Source organism: Salvelinus alpinus, chromosome 19 (genome assembly GCF_045679555.1).
Source record: "Salvelinus alpinus chromosome 19, SLU_Salpinus.1, whole genome shotgun sequence".
NCBI classification, from domain to species: domain Eukaryota; kingdom Metazoa; phylum Chordata; class Actinopteri; order Salmoniformes; family Salmonidae; genus Salvelinus; species Salvelinus alpinus.
The window spans coordinates 18,581,662-18,606,033 of record NC_092104.1 but is presented as its reverse complement, the minus strand read 5'-3'; the positions used below and the strand labels follow the sequence as shown (position 1 = coordinate 18,606,033).

Here is a 24,372-nt window from a genome sequence, read left to right as displayed (position 1 = left end):
GTGGGATGGTTTGGGGTCAGCATGGTGGTGGTAGTGGGATGGTTTGGGGTCAGCGTGGTGGTGGTAGTGGGATGGTTTGGGGTCAGCATGGTGGTGGTGGTGTGATGGTTTGGGGTCAGCATGGTGGTGGTAGTGGGATGGTTTGGGGTCAGCATGGTGGTGGTAGTGGGATGGTTTGGGGTCAGCATGGTGGTGGTAGTGGGATGGTTTGGGGTCAGCATGGTGGTGGTAGTGGGATGGTTTGGGGTCAGCATGGTGGTGGTAGTGGGATGGTTTGGGGTCAGCATGGTGGTGGTAGTGGGATGGTTTGGGGTCAGCATGGTGGTGGTAGTGGGATGGTTTGGGGTCAGCATGGTGGTGGTAGTGGGATGGTTTGGGGTCAGCATGGTGGTGGTAGTGGGATGGTTTGGGGTCAGCATGGTGGTGGTGGTGGGATGGTTTGGGGTCAGCATGGTGGTGGTAGTGGGATGGTTTGGGGTCAGCATGGTGGTGGTAGTGGGATGGTTTGGGGTCAGCATGGTGGTGGTAGTGGGATGGTTTGGGGTCAGCATGGTGGTGGTAGTGGGATGGTTTGGGGTCAGCATGGTGGTGGTAGTGTGATGGTTTGGGGTCAGCATGGTGGTGGTAGTGGGATGGTTTGGGGTCAGCATGGTGGTGGTAGTGGGATGGTTTGGGGTCAGCATGGTGGTGGTAGTGGGATGGTTTGGGGTCAGCATGGTGGTGGTGGTGGGATGGTTTGGGGTCAGCATGGTGGTGGTAGTGGGATGGTATAGGGTCAGCATGGTCGTGGTAGTGTGATGGTTTGGGGTCAGCATGGTGGTGGTAGTGGGATGGTTTGGGGTCAGCATGGTGGTGGTAGTGGGATGGTTTGGGGTCAGCATGGTGGTGGTGGTGGGATGGTTTGGGGTCAGCATGGTGGTGGTAGTGGGATGGTTTGGGGTCAGCATGGTGGTGGTGGTGGGATGGTTTGGGGTCAGCATGGTGGTGGTAGTGGGATGGTTTGGGGTCAGCATGGTGGTGGTAGTGGGATGGTTTGGGGTCAGCATGGTGGTGGTAGTGGGATGGTTTGGGGTCAGCATGGTGGTGGTGGTGGGATGGTTTGGGGTCAGCATGGTGGTGGTAGTGGGATGGTTTGGGGTCAGCATGGTGGTGGTAGTGGGATGGTTTGGGGTCAGCATGGTGGTGGTGGTGGTGGGATGGTTTGGGGTCAGCATGGTGGTGGTGGTGGTGGGATGGTTTGGGGTCAGCATGGTGGTGGTAGTGGGATGGTTTGGGGTCAGCGTGGTGGTGGTAGTGGGATGGTTTGGGGTCAGCATGGTGGTGGTAGTGGGATGGTTTGGGGTCAGCATGGTGGTGGTAGTGGGATGGTTTGGGGTCAGCATGGTGGTGGTAGTGGGATGGTTTGGGGTCAGCATGGTGGTGGTGGTGGTGGGATGGTTTGGGGTCAGCATGGTGGTGGTAGTGGGATGGTTTGGGGTCAGCATGGTGGTGGTGGTGGTGGGATGGTTTGGGGTCAGCATGGTGGTGGTAGTGGGATGGTTTGGGGTCAGCGTGGTGGTGGTAGTGGGATGGTTTGGGGTCAGCATGGTGGTGGTAGTGGGATGGTTTGGGGTCAGCATGGTGGTGGTAGTGGGATGGTTTGGGGTCAGCATGGTGGTGGTGGTGTGATGGTTTGGGGTCAGCATGGTGGTGGTAGTGGGATGGTTTGGGGTCAGCGTGGTGGTGGTAGTGGGATGGTTTGGGGTCAGCATGGTGGTGGTAGTGGGATGGTTTGGGGTCAGCATGGTGGTGGTAGTGGGATGGTTTGGGGTCAGCGTGGTGGTGGTAGTGGGATGGTTTGGGGTCAGCATGGTGGTGGTAGTGGGATGGTTTGGGGTCAGCATGGTGGTGGTGGTGTGATGGTTTGGGGTCAGCGTGGTGGTGGTAGTGGGATGGTTTGGGGTCAGCGTGGTGGTGGTAGTGGGATGGTTTGGGGTCAGCATGGTGGTGGTAGTGGGATGGTTTGGGGTCAGCATGGTGGTGGTAGTGGGATGGTTTGGGGTCAGCATGGTGGTGGTGGTGTGATGGTTTGGGGTCAGCATGGTGGTGGTAGTGGGATGGTTTGGGGTCAGCGTGGTGGTGGTAGTGGGATGGTTTGGGGTCAGCATGGTGGTGGTAGTGGGATGGTTTGGGGTCAGCATGGTGGTGGTAGTGGGATGGTTTGGGGTCAGCATGGTGGTGGTAGTGGGATGGTTTGGGGTCAGCATGGTGGTGGTAGTGGGATGGTTTGGGGTCAGCATGGTGGTGGTAGTGGGATGGTTTGGGGTCAGCATGGTGGTGGTAGTGGGATGGTTTGGGGTCAGCATGGTGGTGGTAGTGGGATGGTTTGGGGTCAGCGTGGTGGTGGTAGTGGGATGGTTTGGGGTCAGCGTGGTGGTGGTAGTGGGATGGTTTGGGGTCAGCATGGTGGTGGTAGTGGGATGGTTTGGGGTCAGCATGGTGGTGGTGGTGTGATGGTTTGGGGTCAGCATGGTGGTGGTAGTGGGATGGTTTGGGGTCAGCGTGGTGGTGGTAGTGGGATGGTTTGGGGTCAGCATGGTGGTGGTAGTGGGATGGTTTGGGGTCAGCATGGTGGTGGTAGTGGGATGGTTTGGGGTCAGCATGGTGGTGGTAGTGGGATGGTTTGGGGTCAGCATGGTGGTGGTAGTGGGATGGTTTGGGGTCAGCATGGTGGTGGTAGTGGGATGGTTTGGGGTCAGCATGGTGGTGGTGGTGTGATGGTTTGGGGTCAGCATGGTGGTGGTAGTGGGATGGTTTGGGGTCAGCGTGGTGGTGGTAGTGGGATGGTTTGGGGTCAGCATGGTGGTGGTAGTGGGATGGTTTGGGGTCAGCATGGTGGTGGTGGTGTGATGGTTTGGGGTCAGCATGGTGGTGGTAGTGGGATGGTTTGGGGTCAGCGTGGTGGTGGTGGTGGTGGGATGGTTTGGGGTCAGCATGGTGGTGGTAGTGGGATGGTTTGGGGTCAGCGTGGTGGTGGTAGTGGGATGGTTTGGGGTCAGCATGGTGGTGGTAGTGGGATGGTTTGGGGTCAGCATGGTGGTGGTGGTGGGATGGTTTGGGGTCAGCATGGTGGTGGTGGTGGGATGGTTTGGGGTCAGCGTGGTGGTGGTGGTGGGATGGTTTGGGGTCAGCGTGGTGGTGGTAGTGGGATGGTTTGGGGTCAGCATGGTGGTGGTGGTGGGATGGTATGGGGTCAGCATGGTGGTGGTAGTGGGATGGTTTGGGGTCAGCGTGGTGGTGGTGGTGGGATGGTTTGGGGTCAGCGTGGTGGTGGTAGTGGGATGGTTTGGGGTCAGCATGGTGGTGGTGGTGGGATGGTTTGGGGTCAGCGTGGTGGTGGTAGTGGGATGGTTTGGGGTCAGCATGGTGGTGGTAGTGGGATGGTTTGGGGTCAGCGTGGTGGTGGTAGTGTGATGGTTTGGGGTCAGCGTGGTGGTGGTAGTGTGATGGTATGGGGTCAGCATGGTGGTGGTGGTGGGATGGTTTGGGGTCAGCGTGGTGGTGGTAGTGGGATGGTTTGGGGTCAGCGTGGTGGTGGTAGTGTGATGGTTTGGGGTCAGCGTGGTGGTGGTAGTGTGATGGTTTGGGGTCAGCATGGTGGTGGTGGTAGTGTGATGGTTTGGGGTCAGCATGGTGGTGGTGGTAGTGTGATGGTTTGGGGTCAGCATGGTGGTGGTAGTGGGATGGTTTGGGGTCAGCATGGTGGTGGTGGTGTGATGGTTTGGGGTCAGCGTGGTGGTGGTAGTGTGATGGTATGGGGTCAGCATGGTGGTGGTGGTGGGATGGTTTGGGGTCAGCGTGGTGTTGGTAGTGGGATGGTTTGGGGTCAGCGTGGTGGTGGTAGTGTGATGGTTTGGGGTCAGCGTGGTGGTGGTAGTGTGATGGTTTGGGGTCAGCATGGTGGTGGTGGTAGTGTGATGGTTTGGGGTCAGCATGGTGGTGGTGGTAGTGTGATGGTTTGGGGTCAGCATGGTGGTGGTAGTGGGATGGTTTGGGGTCAGCATGGTGGTGGTGGTGTGATGGTTTGGGGTCAGCATGGTGGTGGTGGTGTGATGGTTTGGGGTCAGCATGGTGGTGGTAGTGTGATGGTTTGGGGTCAGCATGGTGGTGGTAGTGTGATGGTTTGGGGTCAGCATGGTGGTGGTAGTGTGATGGTTTGGGGTCAGCGTGGTGGTGGTGGTGTGATGGTTTGGGGTCAGCGTGGTGGTGGTAGTGTGATGGTTTGGGGTCAGCATGGTGGTGGTGGTGTGATGGTTTGGGGTCAGCATGGTGGTGATGGTGTGATGGTTTGGGGTCAGCGTGGTGGTGGTAGTGTGATGGTTTGGGGTCAGCGTGGTGGTGGTAGTGGGATGGTTTGGGGTCAGCGTGGTGGTGGTGGTGTGATGGTTTGGGGTCAGCGTGGTGGTGGTAGTGTGATGGTTTGGGGTCAGCATGGTGGTGGTAGTGTGATGGTTTGGGGTCAGCATGGTGGTGGTAGTGTGATGGTTTGGGGTCAGCGTGGTGGTGGTGGTGTGATGGTTTGGGGTCAGCGTGGTGGTGGTAGTGTGATGGTTTGGGGTCAGCATGGTGGTGGTGGTGTGATGGTTTGGGGTCAGCATGGTGGTGATGGTGTGATGGTTTGGGGTCAGCGTGGTGGTGGTAGTGTGATGGTTTGGGGTCAGCGTGGTGGTGGTAGTGGGATGGTTTGGGGTCAGCGTGGTGGTGGTGGTGTGATGGTTTGGGGTCAGCGTGGTGGTGATGGTGTGATGGTTTGGGGTCAGCGTGGTGGTGGTAGTGGGATGGTTTGGGGTCAGCGTGGTGGTGGTGGTGTGATGGTTTGGGGTCAGCATGGTGGTGATGGTGTGATGGTTTGGGGTCAGCGTGGTGGTGGTAGTGGGATGGTTTGGGGTCAGCGTGGTGGTGGTGGTGTGATGGTTTGGGGTCAGCGTGGTGGTGGTAGTGTGATGGTTTGGGGTCAGCATGGTGGTGGTGGTGTGATGGTTTGGGGTCAGCATGGTGGTGATGGTGTGATGGTTTGGGGTCAGCGTGGTGGTGGTAGTGTGATGGTTTGGGGTCAGCGTGGTGGTGGTAGTGTGATGGTTTGGGGTCAGCATGGTGGTGGTGGTAGTGTGATGGTTTGGGGTCAGCATGGTGGTGGTGGTGTGATGGTTTGGGGTCAGCATGGTGGTGGTGGTGTGATGGTTTGGGGTCAGCATGGTGGTGATGGTAGTGTGATGGTTTGGGGTCAGCATGGTGGTGGTGGTGTGATGGTTTGGGGTCAGCATGGTGGTGGTGGTGTGATGGTTTGGGGTCAGCATGGTGGTGATGGTGTGATGGTTTGGGGTCAGCGTGGTGGTGGTAGTGTGATGGTTTGGGGTCAGCGTGGTGGTGGTAGTGTGATGGTTTGGGGTCAGCGTGGTGGTGGTAGTGTGATGGTTTGGGGTCAGCGTGGTGGTGGTAGTGTGATGGTTTGGGGTCAGCGTGGTGGTGGTAGTGTGATGGTTTGGGGTCAGCATGGTGGTGGTAGTGTGATGGTTTGGGGTCAGCATGGTGGTGGTAGTGTGATGGTTTGGGGTCAGCATGGTGGTGGTAGTGGGATGGTTTGGGGTCAGCGTGGTGGTGGTAGTGTGATGGTTTGGGGTCAGCGTGGTGGTGGTAGTGTGATGGTTTGGGGTCAGCGTGGTGGTGGTAGTGTGATGGTTTGGGGTCAGCATGGTGGTGGTAGTGTGATGGTTTGGGGTCAGCATGGTGGTGGTAGTGTGATGGTTTGGGGTCAGCATGGTGGTGGTAGTGGGATGGTTTGGGGTCAGCGTGGTGGTGGTAGTGTGATGGTTTGGGGTCAGCATGGTGGTGGTAGTGTGATGGTTTGGGGTCAGCGTGGTGGTGGTAGTGTGATGGTTTGGGGTCAGCATGGTGGTGGTAGTGTGATGGTTTGGGGTCAGCATGGTGGTGGTAGTGTGATGGTTTGGGGTCAGCATGGTGGTGGTAGTGGGATGGTTTGGGGTCAGCGTGGTGGTGGTAGTGTGATGGTTTGGGGTCAGCATGGTGGTGGTAGTGGGATGGTTTGGGGTCAGCATGGTGGTGGTAGTGGGATGGTTTGGGGTCAGCGTGGTGGTGGTAGTGTGATGGTTTGGGGTCAGCGTGGTGGTGGTGTGATGGTTTGGGGTCAGCATGGTGGTGGTGATGGTGTGATGGTTTGGGGTCAGCATGGTGGTGGTGGTGTGATGGTTTGGGGTCAGCATGGTGGTGGTAGTGTGATGGTTTGGGGTCAGCATGGTGGTGATGGTGTGATGGTTTGGGGTCAGCATGGTGGTGGTAGTGTGATGGTTTGGGGTCAGCATGGTGGTGGTAGTGTGATGGTATGGGGTCAGCATGGTGGTGGTAGTGTGATGGTATGGGGTCAGCATGGTGGTGGTAGTGTGATGGTATGGGGTCAGCATGGTGGTGGTAGTGTGATGGTATGGGGTCAGCATGGTGGTGGTAGTGGGATGGTTTGGGGTCAGCATGGTGGTGGTGGTGTGATGGTTTGGGGTCAGCATGGTGGTGGTAGTGGGATGGTTTGGGGTCAGCATGGTGGTGGTAGTGTGATGGTTTGGGGTCAGCATGGTGGTGATGGTGTGATGGTTTGGGGTCAGCATGGTGGTGGTAGTGTGATGGTTTGGGGTCAGCATGGTGGTGGTAGTGTGATGGTATGGGGTCAGCATGGTGGTGGTAGTGTGATGGTATGGGGTCAGCATGGTGGTGGTAGTGTGATGGTATGGGGTCAGCATGGTGGTGGTAGTGTGATGGTATGGGGTCAGCATGGTGGTGGTAGTGGGATGGTTTGGGGTCAGCATGGTGGTGGTGGTGTGATGGTTTGGGGTCAGCATGGTGGTGGTAGTGGGATGGTTTGGGGTCAGCATGGTGGTGGTAGTGTGATGGTTTGGGGTCAGCATGGTGGTGGTGATGGTGTGATGGTTTGGGGTCAGCATGGTGGTGATGGTGTGATGGTTTGGGGTCAGCGTGGTGGTGGTAGTGTGATGGTATGGGGTCAGCATGGTGGTGGTAGTGTGATGGTATGGGGTCAGCATGGTGGTGGTAGTGTGATGGTATGGGGTCAGCATGGTGGTGGTAGTGTGATGGTATGGGGTCAGCATGGTGGTGGTGATGGTGTGATGGTTTGGGGTCAGCGTGGTGGTGGTAGTGTGATGGTATGGGGTCAGCATGGTGGTGGTAGTGTGATGGTATGGGGTCAGCATGGTGGTGGTAGTGTGATGGTTTGGGGTCAGCGTGGTGGTGGTGGTAGTGTGATGGTTTGGGGTCAGCATGGTGGTGGTAGTGTGATGGTATGGGGTCAGCATGGTGGTGGTGATGGTGTGATGGTTTGGGGTCAGCATGGTGGTGATGGTGTGATGGTTTGGGGTCAGCGTGGTGGTGGTAGTGTGATGGTATGGGGTCAGCATGGTGGTGGTAGTGTGATGGTATGGGGTCAGCATGGTGGTGGTAGTGTGATGGTATGGGGTCAGCATGGTGGTGGTAGTGTGATGGTATGGGGTCAGCATGGTGGTGGTGATGGTGTGATGGTTTGGGGTCAGCGTGGTGGTGGTAGTGTGATGGTATGGGGTCAGCATGGTGGTGGTAGTGTGATGGTATGGGGTCAGCATGGTGGTGGTAGTGTGATGGTTTGGGGTCAGCGTGGTGGTGGTGGTAGTGTGATGGTTTGGGGTCAGCATGGTGGTGGTAGTGTGATGGTATGGGGTCAGCATGGTGGTGGTAGTGTGATGGTATGGGGTCAGCATGGTGGTGGTAGTGTGATGGTATGGGGTCAGCATGGTGGTGGTAGTGTGATGGTTTGGGGTCAGCATGGTGGTGGTAGTGTGATGGTATGGGGTCAGCATGGTGGTGGTAGTGTGATGGTTTGGGGTCAGCATGGTGGTGGTAGTGTGATGGTATGGGGTCAGCATGGTGGTGGTAGTGTGATGGTATGGGGTCAGCATGGTGGTGGTAGTGTGATGGTTTGGGGTCAGCATGGTGGTGGTGGTAGTGTGATGGTTTGGGGTCAGCATGGTGGTGATGGTGTGATGGTTTGGGGTCAGCGTGGTGGTGGTAGTGTGATGGTTTGGGGTCAGCGTGGTGGTGGTAGTGTGATGGTTTGGGGTCAGCGTGGTGGTGGTAGTGTGATGGTTTGGGGTCAGCATGGTGGTGATGGTGTGATGGTTTGGGGTCAGCATGGTGGTGGTAGTGTGATGGTTTGGGGTCAGCATGGTGGTGGTAGTGGGATGGTTTGGGGTCAGCATGGTGGTGGTAGTGGGATGGTTTGGGGTCAGCATGGTGGTGGTAGTGGGATGGTTTGGGGTCAGCATGGTGGTGGTAGTGTGATGGTTTGGGGTCAGCATGGTGGTGGTAGTGGGATGGTTTGGGGTCAGCATGGTGGTGGTAGTGTGATGGTTTGGGGTCAGCATGGTGGTGGTGATGGTGTGATGGTTTGGGGTCAGCATGGTGGTGATGGTGTGATGGTTTGGGGTCAGCGTGGTGGTGGTAGTGTGATGGTATGGGGTCAGCATGGTGGTGGTAGTGTGATGGTATGGGGTCAGCATGGTGGTGGTAGTGTGATGGTATGGGGTCAGCATGGTGGTGGTAGTGTGATGGTATGGGGTCAGCATGGTGGTGGTGATGGTGTGATGGTTTGGGGTCAGCGTGGTGGTGGTAGTGTGATGGTATGGGGTCAGCATGGTGGTGGTAGTGTGATGGTATGGGGTCAGCATGGTGGTGGTAGTGTGATGGTTTGGGGTCAGCGTGGTGGTGGTGGTAGTGTGATGGTTTGGGGTCAGCATGGTGGTGGTAGTGTGATGGTATGGGGTCAGCATGGTGGTGGTGATGGTGTGATGGTTTGGGGTCAGCATGGTGGTGATGGTGTGATGGTTTGGGGTCAGCGTGGTGGTGGTAGTGTGATGGTATGGGGTCAGCATGGTGGTGGTAGTGTGATGGTATGGGGTCAGCATGGTGGTGGTAGTGTGATGGTATGGGGTCAGCATGGTGGTGGTAGTGTGATGGTATGGGGTCAGCATGGTGGTGGTGATGGTGTGATGGTTTGGGGTCAGCGTGGTGGTGGTAGTGTGATGGTATGGGGTCAGCATGGTGGTGGTAGTGTGATGGTATGGGGTCAGCATGGTGGTGGTAGTGTGATGGTTTGGGGTCAGCGTGGTGGTGGTGGTAGTGTGATGGTTTGGGGTCAGCATGGTGGTGGTAGTGTGATGGTATGGGGTCAGCATGGTGGTGGTAGTGTGATGGTATGGGGTCAGCATGGTGGTGGTAGTGTGATGGTATGGGGTCAGCATGGTGGTGGTAGTGTGATGGTTTGGGGTCAGCATGGTGGTGGTAGTGTGATGGTATGGGGTCAGCATGGTGGTGGTAGTGTGATGGTTTGGGGTCAGCATGGTGGTGGTGGTAGTGTGATGGTTTGGGGTCAGCATGGTGGTGATGGTGTGATGGTTTGGGGTCAGCGTGGTGGTGGTAGTGTGATGGTTTGGGGTCAGCGTGGTGGTGGTAGTGTGATGGTTTGGGGTCAGCGTGGTGGTGGTAGTGTGATGGTTTGGGGTCAGCATGGTGGTGATGGTGTGATGGTTTGGGGTCAGCATGGTGGTGGTAGTGTGATGGTTTGGGGTCAGCATGGTGGTGGTAGTGGGATGGTTTGGGGTCAGCATGGTGGTGGTAGTGTGATGGTTTGGGGTCAGCATGGTGGTGGTGGTGTGATGGTTTGGGGTCAGCATGGTGGTGGTAGTGTGATGGTTTGGGGTCAGCATGGTGGTGATGGTAGTGTGATGGTTTGGGGTCAGCATGGTGGTGGTAGTGTGATGGTTTGGGGTCAGCGTGGTGGTGGTAGTGTGATGGTTTGGGGTCAGCGTGGTGGTGGTAGTGTGATGGTTTGGGGTCAGCGTGGTGGTGGTAGTGTGATGGTTTGGGGTCAGCATGGTGGTGATGGTGTGATGGTTTGGGGTCAGCATGGTGGTGGTAGTGTGATGGTTTGGGGTCAGCATGGTGGTGGTAGTGGGATGGTTTGGGGTCAGCATGGTGGTGGTAGTGTGATGGTTTGGGGTCAGCGTGGTGGTGGTAGTGTGATGGTTTGGGGTCAGCGTGGTGGTGGTAGTGTGATGGTTTGGGGTCAGCATGGTGGTGATGGTGTGATGGTTTGGGGTCAGCATGGTGGTGGTAGTGTGATGGTTTGGGGTCAGCATGGTGGTGGTAGTGGGATGGTTTGGGGTCAGCATGGTGGTGGTAGTGTGATGGTTTGGGGTCAACGTGGTGGTGGTAGTGTGATGGTTTGGGGTCAGCGTGGTGGTGGTAGTGTGATGGTTTGGGGTCAGCGTGGTGGTGGTAGTGTGATGGTTTGGGGTCAGCATGGTGGTGGTAGTGGGATGGTTTGGGTTCAGCATGGTGGTGGTAGTGTGATGGTTTGGGGTCAGCATGGTGGTGGTAGTGGGATGGTTTGGGGTCAGCATGGTGGTGGTAGTGTGATGGTTTGAGGTCAGCATGGTGGTGGTAGTGTGATGGTTTGGGGTCAGCGTGGTGGTGGTAGTGTGATGGTTTGAGGTCAGCATGGTGGTGGTAGTGTGATGGTTTGGGGTCAGCATGGTGGTGGTAGTGTGATGGTTTGGGGTCAGCGTGGTGGTGGTAGTGTGATGGTTTGGGGTCAGCATGGTGGTGGTAGTGATGGTTTGGGGTCAGCATGGTGGTGGTAGTGTGATGGTTTGGGGTCAGCATGGTGGTGGTAGTGTGATGGTATGGGGTCAGCATGGTGGTGGTAGTGTGATGGTTTGGGGTCAGCGTGGTGGTGGTAGTGTGATGGTTTGAGGTCAGCGTGGTGGTGGTGGTAGTGTGATGGTTTGGGGTCAGCGTGGTGGTGGTAGTGTGATGGTTTGGGGTCAGCGTGGTGGTGGTAGTGTGACGGTATGGGGTCAGCATGGTGGTGGTAGTGTGATGGTTTGGGGTCAGCATGGTGGTGGTAGTGTGATGGTATGGGGTCAGCATGGTGGTGGTGGTAGTGTGATGGTTTGGGGTCAGCATGGTGGTAGTGTGATGGTTTGAGGTCAGCATGGTGGTGGTAGTGTGATGGTTTGAGGTCAGCATGGTGTTGGTAGTGTGACGGTTTGAGGTCAGCATGGTGGTGGTAGTGTGATGGTTTGAGGTCAGCATGGTGGTGGTGGTAGTGTGATGGTTTGGGGTCAGCGTGGTGGTGGTAGTGTGACGGTTTGAGGTCAGCGTGGTGGTGGTAGTGTGATGGATTGAGGTCAGCGTGGTGGTGGTAGTGTGATGGTATGGGGTCAGCATGGTGGTGGTAGTGTGATGGTTTGAGGTCAGCGTGGTGGTGGTGGTGTGATGGTATGGGGTCAGCATGGTGGTGGTGGTAGTGTGATGGTATGTTGTCAGGATGGTGGTGGTGGTGGTGTGATGGTTTGGGGTCAGCATGGTGGTGGTAGTGTGATGGTTTGAGGTCAGCATGGTGGTGGTGGTAGTGTGATGGTTTGGGGTCAGCATGGTGGTGATGGTGTGATGGTTTGGGGTCAGCATGGTGGTGGTAGTGTGATGGTTTGGGGTCAGCATGGTGGTGGTAGTGGGATGGTTTGGGGTCAGCATGGTGGTGGTAGTGTGATGGTTTGGGGTCAGCGTGGTGGTGGTAGTGTGATGGTTTGGGGTCAGCGTGGTGGTGGTAGTGTGATGGTTTGGGGTCAGCATGGTGGTGATGGTGTGATGGTTTGGGGTCAGCATGGTGGTGGTAGTGTGATGGTTTGGGGTCAGCATGGTGGTGGTAGTGGGATGGTTTGGGGTCAGCATGGTGGTGGTAGTGTGATGGTTTGGGGTCAACGTGGTGGTGGTAGTGTGATGGTTTGGGGTCAGCGTGGTGGTGGTAGTGTGATGGTTTGGGGTCAGCGTGGTGGTGGTAGTGTGATGGTTTGGGGTCAGCATGGTGGTGGTAGTGGGATGGTTTGGGTTCAGCATGGTGGTGGTAGTGTGATGGTTTGGGGTCAGCATGGTGGTGGTAGTGGGATGGTTTGGGGTCAGCATGGTGGTGGTAGTGTGATGGTTTGAGGTCAGCATGGTGGTGGTAGTGTGATGGTTTGGGGTCAGCGTGGTGGTGGTAGTGTGATGGTTTGAGGTCAGCATGGTGGTGGTAGTGTGATGGTTTGGGGTCAGCATGGTGGTGGTAGTGTGATGGTTTGGGGTCAGCGTGGTGGTGGTAGTGTGATGGTTTGGGGTCAGCATGGTGGTGGTAGTGATGGTTTGGGGTCAGCATGGTGGTGGTAGTGTGATGGTTTGGGGTCAGCATGGTGGTGGTAGTGTGATGGTATGGGGTCAGCATGGTGGTGGTAGTGTGATGGTTTGGGGTCAGCGTGGTGGTGGTAGTGTGATGGTTTGAGGTCAGCGTGGTGGTGGTGGTAGTGTGATGGTTTGGGGTCAGCGTGGTGGTGGTAGTGTGATGGTTTGGGGTCAGCGTGGTGGTGGTAGTGTGACGGTATGGGGTCAGCATGGTGGTGGTAGTGTGATGGTTTGGGGTCAGCATGGTGGTGGTAGTGTGATGGTATGGGGTCAGCATGGTGGTGGTGGTAGTGTGATGGTTTGGGGTCAGCATGGTGGTAGTGTGATGGTTTGAGGTCAGCATGGTGGTGGTAGTGTGATGGTTTGAGGTCAGCATGGTGTTGGTAGTGTGACGGTTTGAGGTCAGCATGGTGGTGGTAGTGTGATGGTTTGAGGTCAGCATGGTGGTGGTGGTAGTGTGATGGTTTGGGGTCAGCGTGGTGGTGGTAGTGTGACGGTTTGAGGTCAGCGTGGTGGTGGTAGTGTGATGGATTGAGGTCAGCGTGGTGGTGGTAGTGTGATGGTATGGGGTCAGCATGGTGGTGGTAGTGTGATGGTTTGAGGTCAGCGTGGTGGTGGTGGTGTGATGGTATGGGGTCAGCATGGTGGTGGTGGTAGTGTGATGGTATGTTGTCAGGATGGTGGTGGTGGTGGTGTGATGGTTTGGGGTCAGCATGGTGGTGGTAGTGTGATGGTTTGAGGTCAGCATGGTGGTGGTGGTAGTGTGATGGTTTGGGGTCAGCATGGTGGTGGTAGTGATGGTTTGGGGTCAGCATGGTGGTGGTGGTGTGATGGTATGGGGTCAGCGTGATGGTAGAGTGATGGTTTGAGGTCAGTGTGGTGGTAGTGTGATGGTATGGGGTCAGCGTGATGGTAGAGTGATGGTTTGAGGTCAGCATGGTGGTGGTAGAGTGATGGTTTGAGGTCAGCGTGATGTTAGAGTGATGGTTTGAGGTCAGCGTGGTGGTAGTGATGGTATGGGGTCAGTGTGATGGTAGTGTGATGGTTTGAGGTCAGTGTGATGGTAGAGTGATGGTTTGAGGTCAGCGTGATGGTAGTGTGATGGTTTGAGGTCAGCGTGATGGTAGAGTGATGGTTTGAGGTCAGCGTGATGGTAGTGTGATGGTATGGGGTCAGCGTGATGGTAGTGTGATGGTTTGAGGTCAGTGTGATGGTAGTGTGATGGTATGGGGTCAGCGTGATGGTAGTGTGATGGTTTGAGGTCAGCGTGATGGTAGTGTGATGGTATGGGGTCAGCGTGATGGTAGTGTGATGGTTTGAGGTCAGTGTGATGGTAGTGTGATGGTTTGAGGTCAGCGTGATGGTAGAGTGATGGTTTGAGGTCAGCGTGATGGTAGTGTGATGGTATGGGGTCACTGTGATGGTAGTGTGATGGTTTAAGGTCAGTGTGATGGTAGAGTGATGGTTTGAGGTCAGCGTGATGGTAGTGTGATGGTTTGAGGTCAGCGTGATGGTAGTGTGATGGTTTGAGGTCAGCGTGATGGTAGTGTGATGGTATGGGGTCAGCGTGATGGTAGTGTGATGGTTTGAGGTCAGTGTGATGGTAGTGTGATGGTTTGAGGTCAGCGTGATGGTAGTGTGATGGTATGGGGTCAGCGTGATGGTTTGAGGTCAGTGTGATGGTAGAGTGATGGTTTGAGGTCAGTGTGATGGTAGAGTGATGGTTTGAGGTCAGCGTGATGGTAGTGTGATGGTTTAAGGTCAGTGTGATGGTAGAGTGATGGTTTGAGGTCAGCGTGATGGTAGTGTGATAGTTTGAGGTCAGCGTGATGGTAGTGTGATGGTATGGGGTCAGCGTGATGGTAGTGTGATGGTTTGAGGTCAGCGTGATGGTAGTGTGATGGTATGGGGTCAGCGTGATGGTAGTGTGGTGGTTTGAGGTCAGCGTGATGGTAGTGTGATGGTATGGGGTCAGCGTGATGGTAGAGTGATGGTTTGAGGTCAGTGTGATGGTAGGGTGATGGTTTGAGGATGCTCTGCTGGACATGGACCACTTAGATGATGCGTAACTTTGTTAAAATAAGTATCATTTGTTTTGTTATTTGTAAACAGGTTCCTTTATCTAATATTAGGTTTCGACTGAAGATCTGACAACATTCAGTATCAAAAACATGCAAAAAAGAAAATCAGAAAGGGGGCAAATACTCTCCTCCACAGAGGACATACTGAGGAAGAAGGGAAGATGAGGGAGGCTGTTTGAAGCCCTAATGAAGCGAAGACAAAAGGAGTCAGACATCTGTAGGAGCTGGCAGCTGAGCGGAGGTCTGGTGTTGTAGGGGTTGACTCATTATAACTCTATGGGCGGTCTGCTTTAATGAGATGAGACACTCACCTCCTCCTCAAACTCTGAGCCGCTCTCCTCACTGTCTGACCTTGGGGCTAATTCATATCTGAGTTCAAAAGAAGGAAAATGACTGGTTACAAGTCAAACAAAACAATACAACAAACTAGAAAAGATCATGTCGGACTTTCTCACGTATCTTACCCAGGGTTCATCTCTAGCCAGGCCTCCAACTGTGAGGCCTTGGGGGCGTCGAGTCCCTGCAGAACCTTCCCAGTTTCTGTCTGGATCACTTTCACTGGCAGCTCACTCATCTGACTGCTCTCATCCACGGGCTGGAGGGACAACACACTATTACTACAGACATCATCCACGGGCTGGAGGGACAACACACTATTACTACAGACATCATCCACGGGCTGGAGGGACAACACACTATTACTACAGACATCATCCACGGGCTGGAGGGACAACACACTATTACTACAGACATCATCCACGGGCTGGAGGGACAACACACTATTACTACAGACATCATCCACGGGCTGGAGGGACAACACACTATTACTACAGACATCATCCACGGGCTGGAGGGACAACACACTATTACTACAGACATCATCCACGGGCTGGAGGGACAACACACTATTACTACAGACATCATCCACGGGCTGGAGGGACAACACACTATTACTACAGACATCATCCACGGGCTGGAGGGACAACACACTATTACTACAGACATCATCCACGGGCTGGAGGGACAACACACTATTACTACAGACATCATCCACGGGCTGGAGGGACAACACACTATTACTACAGACATCATCCACGGGCTGGAGGGACAACACACTATTACTACAGACATCATCCACGGGCTGGAGGGACAACACACTATTACTACAGACATCATCCACGGGCTGGAGGGACAACACACTATTACTACAGACATCATCCACGGGCTGGAGGGACAACACACTATTACTACAGACATCATCCACGGACTTATTTAGCCACTACAGAAGTCAATCAAACTGGTACAAAGAGATGTTTAAGGACCATGAACATTCAGGCTACAGAGTTGTGTTATAATCTTACCTCCCCGTCAGGCCCGATGCCACTCATCCCTTCCCCGCTCTCATCAATATGCTATGGGTCAGAGAGGACAGGTGAGCACAGGTACATTAACAGGAAGCTCTCACAGATCTATAATGATGTTGCTAACATGGTATCATTGGGTTTGAACTGTGACCAGTGGAAAACTACAACTGTGTACAACTCTCACCTTCTTCTTCTTCTGCTTCTTCTTCTTCTTCTTCATGTTGGCGGCCTGTGCAGCCTTGTGTTCGTAGACGAGGTCAGTGAGGTTAGCTACGTACTCGTCAGTCTGCTGTAGCAGATACGCCAGACGCTTGTCCTTCTTCTGGTCGATCAGCTTCCTGTAGCCCTCCTCATCCTCCGCCTGCACAGACAGGGGGTTTAAAGGTTAGAGGTCAACAGGGGAAACAAAAGGGACTAACCCTAAAAGCTTCCTGTAGCCCTCCTCATCCTCTACTTCTCATCCTCCCCTCCTCATCCTCCCTTCCTCATCCTCTCCTCCTCCTCCTCTACTTCTCATCCTCTCATCCTCCTCCTCATGATCCTCTCCTCTAACTCACCATAAGTCTACTCATCCTCTCCTTCTCGATCCTCTCTGTCTCTTTCTTCTGTTCTCTCTCTGTGTTAGTGTGCCAGGTGGTGATGGCCTTGTTCTGCTTCTGCATCTTGGCAGTGATAGAGCGGTGGTAGTCCTTGAAGTCCTTGGCATGCTGCAGGATGCTGTTCAGATACTCCTGAGAACAAGACAAAGGAAGAACATGTTACCATGTGAAACAGAGGGGTAAACACATTATTAGGGCTGTGAAACAGAGGGGTAAACACATTATTAGGGCTGTGAAATAGAGGGGTAAACACATTATTAGGGCTGTGAAACAGAGGGGTAAACACATTATTAGGGCTGTGAAACAGAGGGGTAAACACATTATTAGGGCTGTGAAACAGAGGGGTAAACACATTATTAGGGCTGTGAAACAGAGGGGAAAACACATTATTAGGGCTGTGAAACAGAGGGGTAAACACATTATTAGGGCTGTGAAACAGAGGGGTAAACACATTATTAGGGCTGTGAAACAGAGGGGAAAACACATTATTAGGGCTGTGAAACAGAGGGGTAAACACATTATTAGGGCTGTGAAACAGAGGGGTAAACACATTATTAGGGCTGTGAAACAGAGGGGAAAACACATTATTAGGGCTGTGAAACAGAGGGGTAAACACATTATTAGGGCTGTGAAACAGAGGGGAAAACACATTATTAGGGCTGTGAAACAGAGGGGTAAACACATTATTAGGGCTGTGAAACAGAGGGGAAAACACATTATTAGGGCTGTGAAACAGAGGGGTAAACACATTATTAGGGCTGTGAAACAGAGGGGTAAACACATTATTAGGGCTGTGAAACAGAGGGGAAAACACATTATTAGGGCTGTGAAACAGAGGGGTAAACACATTATTAGGGCTGTGAAACAGAGGGGAAAACACATTATTAGGGCTGTGAAACAGAGGGGTAAACACATTATTAGGGCTGTGAAACAGAGGGGAAAACACATTATTAGGGCTGTGAAACAACAATCACAAAATCCGCTATATGCGCTGGGTGAAGATCAATTCAGTTCATTCATCGGGGGTGGAAAGTGGGGACTGGGGGTACCTATATATATTATAGCCTATAGGGTGGGGGTAGATGGGTAGTCTCTGCCCTTCACCGCTGGTCTTCTTCATTGTTCAATAGATCGGAGGAGGCAGGTGAAAAAGATGGCTCTCGGAGCAACAAAATACATAGCATCGCCAATTTGGGCACATTTTAGTTTCAAACCTAATGAAGATGGAGAACCAGATGACTTGCACCAGTCTGTTTGCAGATGGAGAACCAGATGACTTGCACCAGTCTGTTTGCAGATGGAGAACCAGATGACTTGCACCAGTCTGTTTGCAGATGGAGGACCAGATGACTTGCACCAGTCTGTTTGAAGATGGAGGACCAGATGACTTGCACCAGTCTGTTTGCAGATGGAGAACCAGATGACTTGCACCAGTCTGTTTGCAGATGGAGAACCAGATGACTTGCACCAGTCTGTTTGAAGATGGAGAACCAGATGACTTGCACCAGTCTGTTTGAAGATGGAGAACCAGATGACTTGCACCAGTGTGTTTGCAGATGGAGAACCAGATGACTTGCCAGATGACTTGCACCAGTCTGTTTGCAGATGGAGAACCAGATGACTTGCACCAGTCTGTTTGCAGATGGAGAACCAGATGACTTGCACCAGTCTGTTTGCAGATGGAGAACCAGATGACTTGCACCAGTCTGTTTGCAGATGGAGGACCAGATGACTTGCACCAGTCTGTTTGAAGATGGAGGACCAGATGACTTGCACCAGTCTGTTTGCAGATGGAGAACCAGATGACTTGCACCAGTTTGTTTGCAGATGGAGAACCAGATGACTTGCACCAGTCTGTTTGAAGATGGAGAACCAGATAACTTGCACCAGTCTGTTTGAAGATGGAGAACCAGATGACTTGCACCAGTCTGTTTGCAGATGGAGAACCAGATGACTTGCACCAGTCTGTTTGCAGATGGAGGACCAGATGACTTGCACCAGTCTGTTTGCAGATGGAGAACCAGATGACTTGCACCAGTCTGTTTGCAGATGGAGAACCAGATGACTTGCACCAGTCTGTTTGCAGATGGAGAACCAGATGACTTGCACCAGTCTGTTTGCAGATGGAGAACCAGATGACTTGCACCAGTCTGTTTGCAGATGGAGAACCAGATGACTTGCACCAGTCTGTTTGCAGATGGAGGACCAGATGACTTGCACCAGTCTGTTTGAAGATGGAGGACCAGATGACTTGCACCAGTCTGTTTGCAGATGGAGAACCAGATGACTTGCACCAGTCTGTTTGCAGATGGAGAACCAGATGACTTGCACCAGTCTGTTTGCAGATGGAGAACCAGATGACTTGCACCAGTCTGTTTGAAGATGGAGAACCAGATGACTTGCACCAGTCTGTTTGAAGATGGAGAACCAGATGACTTGCACCAGTCTGTTTGCAGATGGAGAACCAGATGACTTGCACCAGTGTGTTTGAAGATGGAGAACCAGATGACTTGCACCAGTCTGTTTGCAGATGGAGAACCAGATGACTTGCCAGATGACTTGCACCAGTCTGTTTGCAGATGGAGAACCAGATGACTTGCACCAGTCTGTTTGCAGATGGAGAACCAGATGACTTGCACCAGTCTGTTTGCAGATGGAGAACCAGATGACTTGCACCAGTCTGTTTGCAGATGGAGGACCAGATGACTTGCACCAGTCTGTTTGAAGATGGAGGACCAGATGACTTGCACCAGTCTGTTTGCAGATGGAGAACCAGATGACTTGCACCAGTTTGTTTGCAGATGGAGAACCAGATGACTTGCACCAGTCTGTTTGAAGATGGAGAACCAGATAACTTGCACCAGTCTGTTTGAAGATGGAGAACCAGATGACTTGCACCAGTCTGTTTGCAGATGGAGAACCAGATGACTTGCACCAGTCTGTTTGCAGATGGAGAACCAGATGACTTGCACCAGTCTGTTTGCAGATGGAGAACCAGATGACTTGCACCAGTCTGTTTGCAGATGGAGGACCAGATGACTTGCACCAGTCTGTTTGAAGATGGAGGACCAGATGACTTGCACCAGTCTGTTTGCAGATGGAGAACCAGATGACTTGCACCAGTCTGTTTGCAGATGGAGAACCAGATGACTTGCACCAGTCTGTTTGCAGATGGAGAACCAGATGACTTGCACCAGTCTGTTTGCAGAATAAGCGCAAAAACATAACTATGAATTCCAGCACCACAAATCTTCGTAACCACCTGTGGATGAACCATCCTGCGGCCTACAGTGCATTCTGAAAGGATTCAGACCCCTTCCCCTTTTTCCACATGTCATTACGTTACAGCCTTATTTTAAAATGAATAAAATATACATATATATACACACACAAAGTGAAAACAGGTTCAGACAGGTGGGATGCAAAAGGCACATGACAACCTGCTTAGAGTTTACCAAAAGGCACCTAAAGAACTCTCAGACCATGAGAAACTGATATCTGGTCTAATGAAACCAAGATTGAACTCTTTGGCCTGAACCTCACACTGAGGGGAAGGATCACCTTCCAACAGGACAACGATCCTAAGCACACAGCCAAGACAACACAGGAGTGGCTTTGGGACAAGTCTCTGAATGTCCTTGAGTGGCCCAGCCAGAGCCCGGATTTGAACACAATCTCTGGAGACCTGAAAATAGCTCTGCAGCGACGCTCCCCATCCAACCTGACAGAGCTTGAGAGGATCTGCAGAGAAGAATGGGAGAAACTCCCCAAATACAGGTGTGCCAAGCTTGCTGCATAATAACCAAGAAGACTCGAGGCTGTAATCATTGCCAAAGGTGCTTCAACAAAGTACTGAGTAAAGGGTCTGAATACGTGTGTAAATAAGGTATGTTTTAAATTTGATATACATTTGCAAACATTTCTAAAAACATGTTTTCACTTTGTCATTATGGGGTATTGTGTGGAGATTGATGTGGGGAAAAACCATTTGCTCAATTTTAGAATAAGGCTGTAACGTAAAGAAATGTGGAAAAAGGGAAGGGGTCTGAATACTTTCCGAAACCGCTGTATGCCCAACTTGGGTTAGCCACCATTGCTGTTGCTCCCTCGCCAACCACATCTGGCCAGCGGCAGCTCAGTGTGGCAGCCTTTGCCTGAGGCACAAAATACAAACAGGACACGGATAAATGGCAAGCACTGACAGACAGTTTAACGCGTTACTTAGCTGTAGGAATGGTGCCCTTCAGAACGGTGGAGAAACCTGCCTTCAAAGAAATCCTCCATAAATTTGACAAACTATAAGAGTTACCAGGCAGAAAGTATTTATCTGAAACAGCGGTCCCTACCTTGTTCAACAAGGTGAAGGTTCAGACAGAGCTAAAGGAAGTGGATTTTGTTACACTGACCACAGAGATGTGGATCTGGAGGTTGTTGCAGAGAAAAAGTCATAATGTAGAACTGGTGCCATCAGGATACAGTGTTGTGTCTTTCTCCCTTCATGAGAGTTACGTCACCGTCTCGTCAGTGAAGCCTATGGCTGACTTCACTGATGTTCTCTGGTGAGAGTTACGTCAGCGTCTCGTCAAGCCTGGGCTCCAGTTACTGAGATCTGCTAAAGCCCGACGTCATCAACAACACCGATCTAACACAAAGCCTCAGAAGGAAGATGTCCAGTGTGCTCGAGGACAATTACAGCCTACCGACAACAAAATAACTTTTTGTCCCAAGTTTTCCCTCCTGGATCCAAGATACAGAGGCAAGAGGATGATTTGAAGGGGACAAGAAAAGTACTCCTGAAAGAGATGGTGGCAGGGGGAGGCTGGGGTGGTGGCGCTACTGCTGCTACTGTAAATGGGGGAGATGATGACTCCAACGATGTAGTGAGTCCGCCACCATCTGCCAAGAAAAGGAATTCCTCCAGAAGCGACGGGCCCAAACCACTGCCGCTGTACTTCTTGTTTTGCCGACTGGAATATGGTCCGAGATTCAGCCTATGGCATTGAGTGTGTGTGTGTGTGTGTGTGTGTTGGGTGTGTGTGTGTGTGTGTGTGTGTGTGTGTGTGTGTGTGTGTGTGTGTGTGTGTGTGTGTGTGTGTGTGTGTGTGTGTGTGTGTGTGTGTGTGTGTGTGTGTGTGTGTGTATTCACAGTGTGCATTGTGCCGTGAGGTGTGTTATCTGTTGTATTAATCAGATTTTACTGCCATCTTGGGTTATCTGATGTGAAAGAGAGTTGTAGTACTGTGTGCTTCCCAGAGTCTGTCCTGGACTTGGGGACTGTGAAGAGACCTCTGGTGGCATGTCTTGTGTGTCTGAGTGTGTGTTAGCTGTTTGAACAGAGTTTGTTCAGCAGAACATGGAACAGGTAATTGTCCAGAGAGTTCACTCACCTGGTGTTTCTGTCTGCGTTTCCTCTCCTGTTCCATCTTCTGCTGTTTCTCCAGTTTCTCTGTCATGCGAGCCTCCCTCAGCGTCTGGCGCTTGCTCCTCTTGTAAGCCTTGGAGTTCAGGGCTGTCTCCAAGGTGGTGTCTCTACGCATACACTGGACCACATCCTGACGCAGCTATAGGAGGAGAGGAGGAATGTGTATGACATTAGGAAAATGCTAACCAGCTACATCTAATACATGACAATGATGGGCTGGGTTCTTTCATTTGGGTGATGACAGTGCTGCTAGTCTAGATGTTAGTGTAGCCGACATGTCCTTAGAAGTATCATGGAGCGTTTCTGCTGAGGTGACGTCATACCTGTCGCTGGAAGTTGAGAAGTCTCAGAGCCTTGAGTTCCACCGTGGCTTTACTCCTCAGGTCCGGAGGCAGAGCTCCAGGTAGACTCTCCAGCTCCCGGATCCGGTGGGCGATACGGGCCTGCAGCCTGGGGAGGAGAGAATGATGAGCTAGTGCCAATGGGGAGAGTGGTAGGATAATGATGAGGTAGTGCCCGTGGGGAGAGTGGTAGGATAATGATGAGGTAGTGCCCATGGGGAGAGTGGTAGGATAATGATGAGGTAGTGCCCATGGGGAGAGTGGTAGGATAATGATGAGGTAGTGCCCATGGGGAGAGTGGTAGGATAATGATGAGGTAGTGCCCATGGGGAGAGTGGTAGGATGATGATGAGGTAGTGCCCATTGGGGAATGTGGTAGGATGATGATGAGGTAGTGCCCATGGGGAATGTGGTAGGATGATGATGAGGTAGTGCCCGTGGGGAGAGTGGTAGGATGATGATGAGGTAGTGCTCGTGGGGAGAGTGGTAGGATGATGATGAGGTAGTGCCCATGGGGAGAGTGGTAGGATGATGAGGTAGTGCCCATGAGGAATGTGGTAGGATGATGATGAGGTAGTGTCCATGGGGAGAGTGGTAGGATGATGATGAGGTAGTGTCCATGGGGAGAGTGGTAGGATGATGATGAGGTAGTGCCCATGGGGAGAATGGTAGGATGATGATGAGGTAGTGCCCATGGGGAAAGTGGTAGGATGATGATGAGGTAGTGTTCATGGGGAGAGTGGTAGGATGATGATGAGGTAGTGTCCATGGGGAGAGTGGTAGGATGATGATGAGGTAGTGCCCATGGGGAGAGTGGTAGGATGATGATGAGGTAGTGCCCATGAGGAATGTGGTAGGATGATGATGAGGTAGTGTCCATGGGGAGAGTGGTAGGATGATGATGAGGTAGTGCCCATGGGGAATGTGGTAGGATGATGATGAGGTAGTGCCCATGAGGAATGTGGTAGGATGATGATGAGGTAGTGCCCATGGGGTAAGTGGTAGGATGATGATGAGGTAGTGCCCATGGGGTAAGTGGTAGGATGATGATGAGGTAGTGCCCATGGGGAATGTGGTAGGATGATGATGAGGTAGTGCCCGTGGGGAGAGTGGTAGGATGAGGTAGTGCCCATGGGGAGAGTGGTAGGATGATGATGAGGTAGTGCCCGTGGGGAGAGTGGTAGGATGAGGTAGTGTCCATGGGGAGAGTGGTAGGATAATGATGAGGTAGTGCCCATGATGAATGTGGTAGGATGATGATGAGGGGTTAGGGTTATGCGTTTGGTGTGGGGGGACAAAATACATTTACGCACGATGGCGCACACACGCAACCGGTTTGAGTTTTGTGTAACCCGTACGACGCTGGGCCAATTGTGCGCCGCCCTATGGGTATTCAGTCACGGCCGGTTGTGATACAGCCTGGAATCGAACCAGGGTCTGTAGTGACGCCTTTAGCACTAAGATGCAGTGCCTTAGACCGCAGCGCCACTCTGGCGAATATATGTTTTAGTCAAAAATAACAAACCGAGTGTTTTCAGCATAGTGTTCAGCTGCGCACTCTGATGACGTCACTTGTGTTGTGTCGGTCACTCGTGTTGTTGGTCTCCTGCAGGATCTCTGTTGGGTCCAGGCCCTGTGGATTCTAAGAGGTCAGGGGTTACCTGTACTCTCTCTCCTGCAGTATCTCTGTTGGGTCCAGGCCCTGTGGATTCTAAGAGGTCAGGGGTTACCTGTACTCTCTCTCCTGCAGTATCTCTGTTGGGTCCAGGCCCTGTGGATTCTAAGAGGTCAGGGGTTACCTGTACTCTCTCTCCTGCAGTATCTCTGTTGGGTCCAGGCCCTGTGGATTCTAAGAGGTCAGGGGTTACCTGTACTCTCTCTCCTGCAGTATCTCTGTTGGGTCCAGGCCCTGTGGATTCTAAGAGGTCAGGGGTTACCTGTACTCTCTCTCCTGCAGGATCTCTGTGGGGTCCAGGCCCTGTGGATTCTAAGAGGTCAGGGGTTACCTGTACTCTCTCTCCTGCAGGATCTCTGTGGGGTCCAGGCCCTGTGGTTTCTGGATCGGCGTGACGCGGTTCTGTTTCTGTTGCAGTGTGATGACGGGCGACGGCTGCTGTCCCTGGGGCTGATGGGTAATAGAGGGGCCGGACATGGGTCCAGGGGGAGGGGCCTGGGGTGGGGCAGGTGAGGGTCTACCACTGGGTGGCGGAGCTAGAAGCTTCTGGGGGTTGCTGGGAGTATCACCACCTTGAC

At 52.9% G+C, this 24,372-nt stretch overlaps 1 protein-coding gene across 9 annotated transcripts in view; it reads right to left on the bottom strand.

The window, feature by feature from the left end:
* smarca2 (SWI/SNF related BAF chromatin remodeling complex subunit ATPase 2) overlaps positions 1-24,372 on the bottom strand; it is a 134,425-nt gene that overhangs the window by 80,599 nt on the left and 29,454 nt on the right. For 7 of the 9 annotated variants that reach the window (XM_071352461.1, XM_071352463.1, XM_071352464.1 and 4 more), the window contains 8 exons: positions 24,126-24,372; positions 22,102-22,228; positions 21,744-21,917; positions 16,315-16,488; positions 15,942-16,118; positions 15,755-15,805; positions 14,858-14,988; positions 14,705-14,762 (listed from right to left, as the gene is read on the bottom strand). In XM_071352461.1, coding sequence (XP_071208562.1) covers positions 14,705-14,762; positions 14,858-14,988; positions 15,755-15,805; positions 15,942-16,118; positions 16,315-16,488; positions 21,744-21,917; positions 22,102-22,228; positions 24,126-24,372 — 1,139 coding nt within the window. Of the gene's footprint in view, positions 1-14,704; positions 14,763-14,857; positions 14,989-15,754; positions 15,806-15,941; positions 16,119-16,314; positions 16,489-21,743; positions 21,918-22,101; positions 22,229-23,780; positions 23,810-24,056; positions 24,099-24,125 lie in introns of those variants that run through there. The other 2 variants (XM_071352469.1, XM_071352470.1) reach the window with 2 other exon arrangements.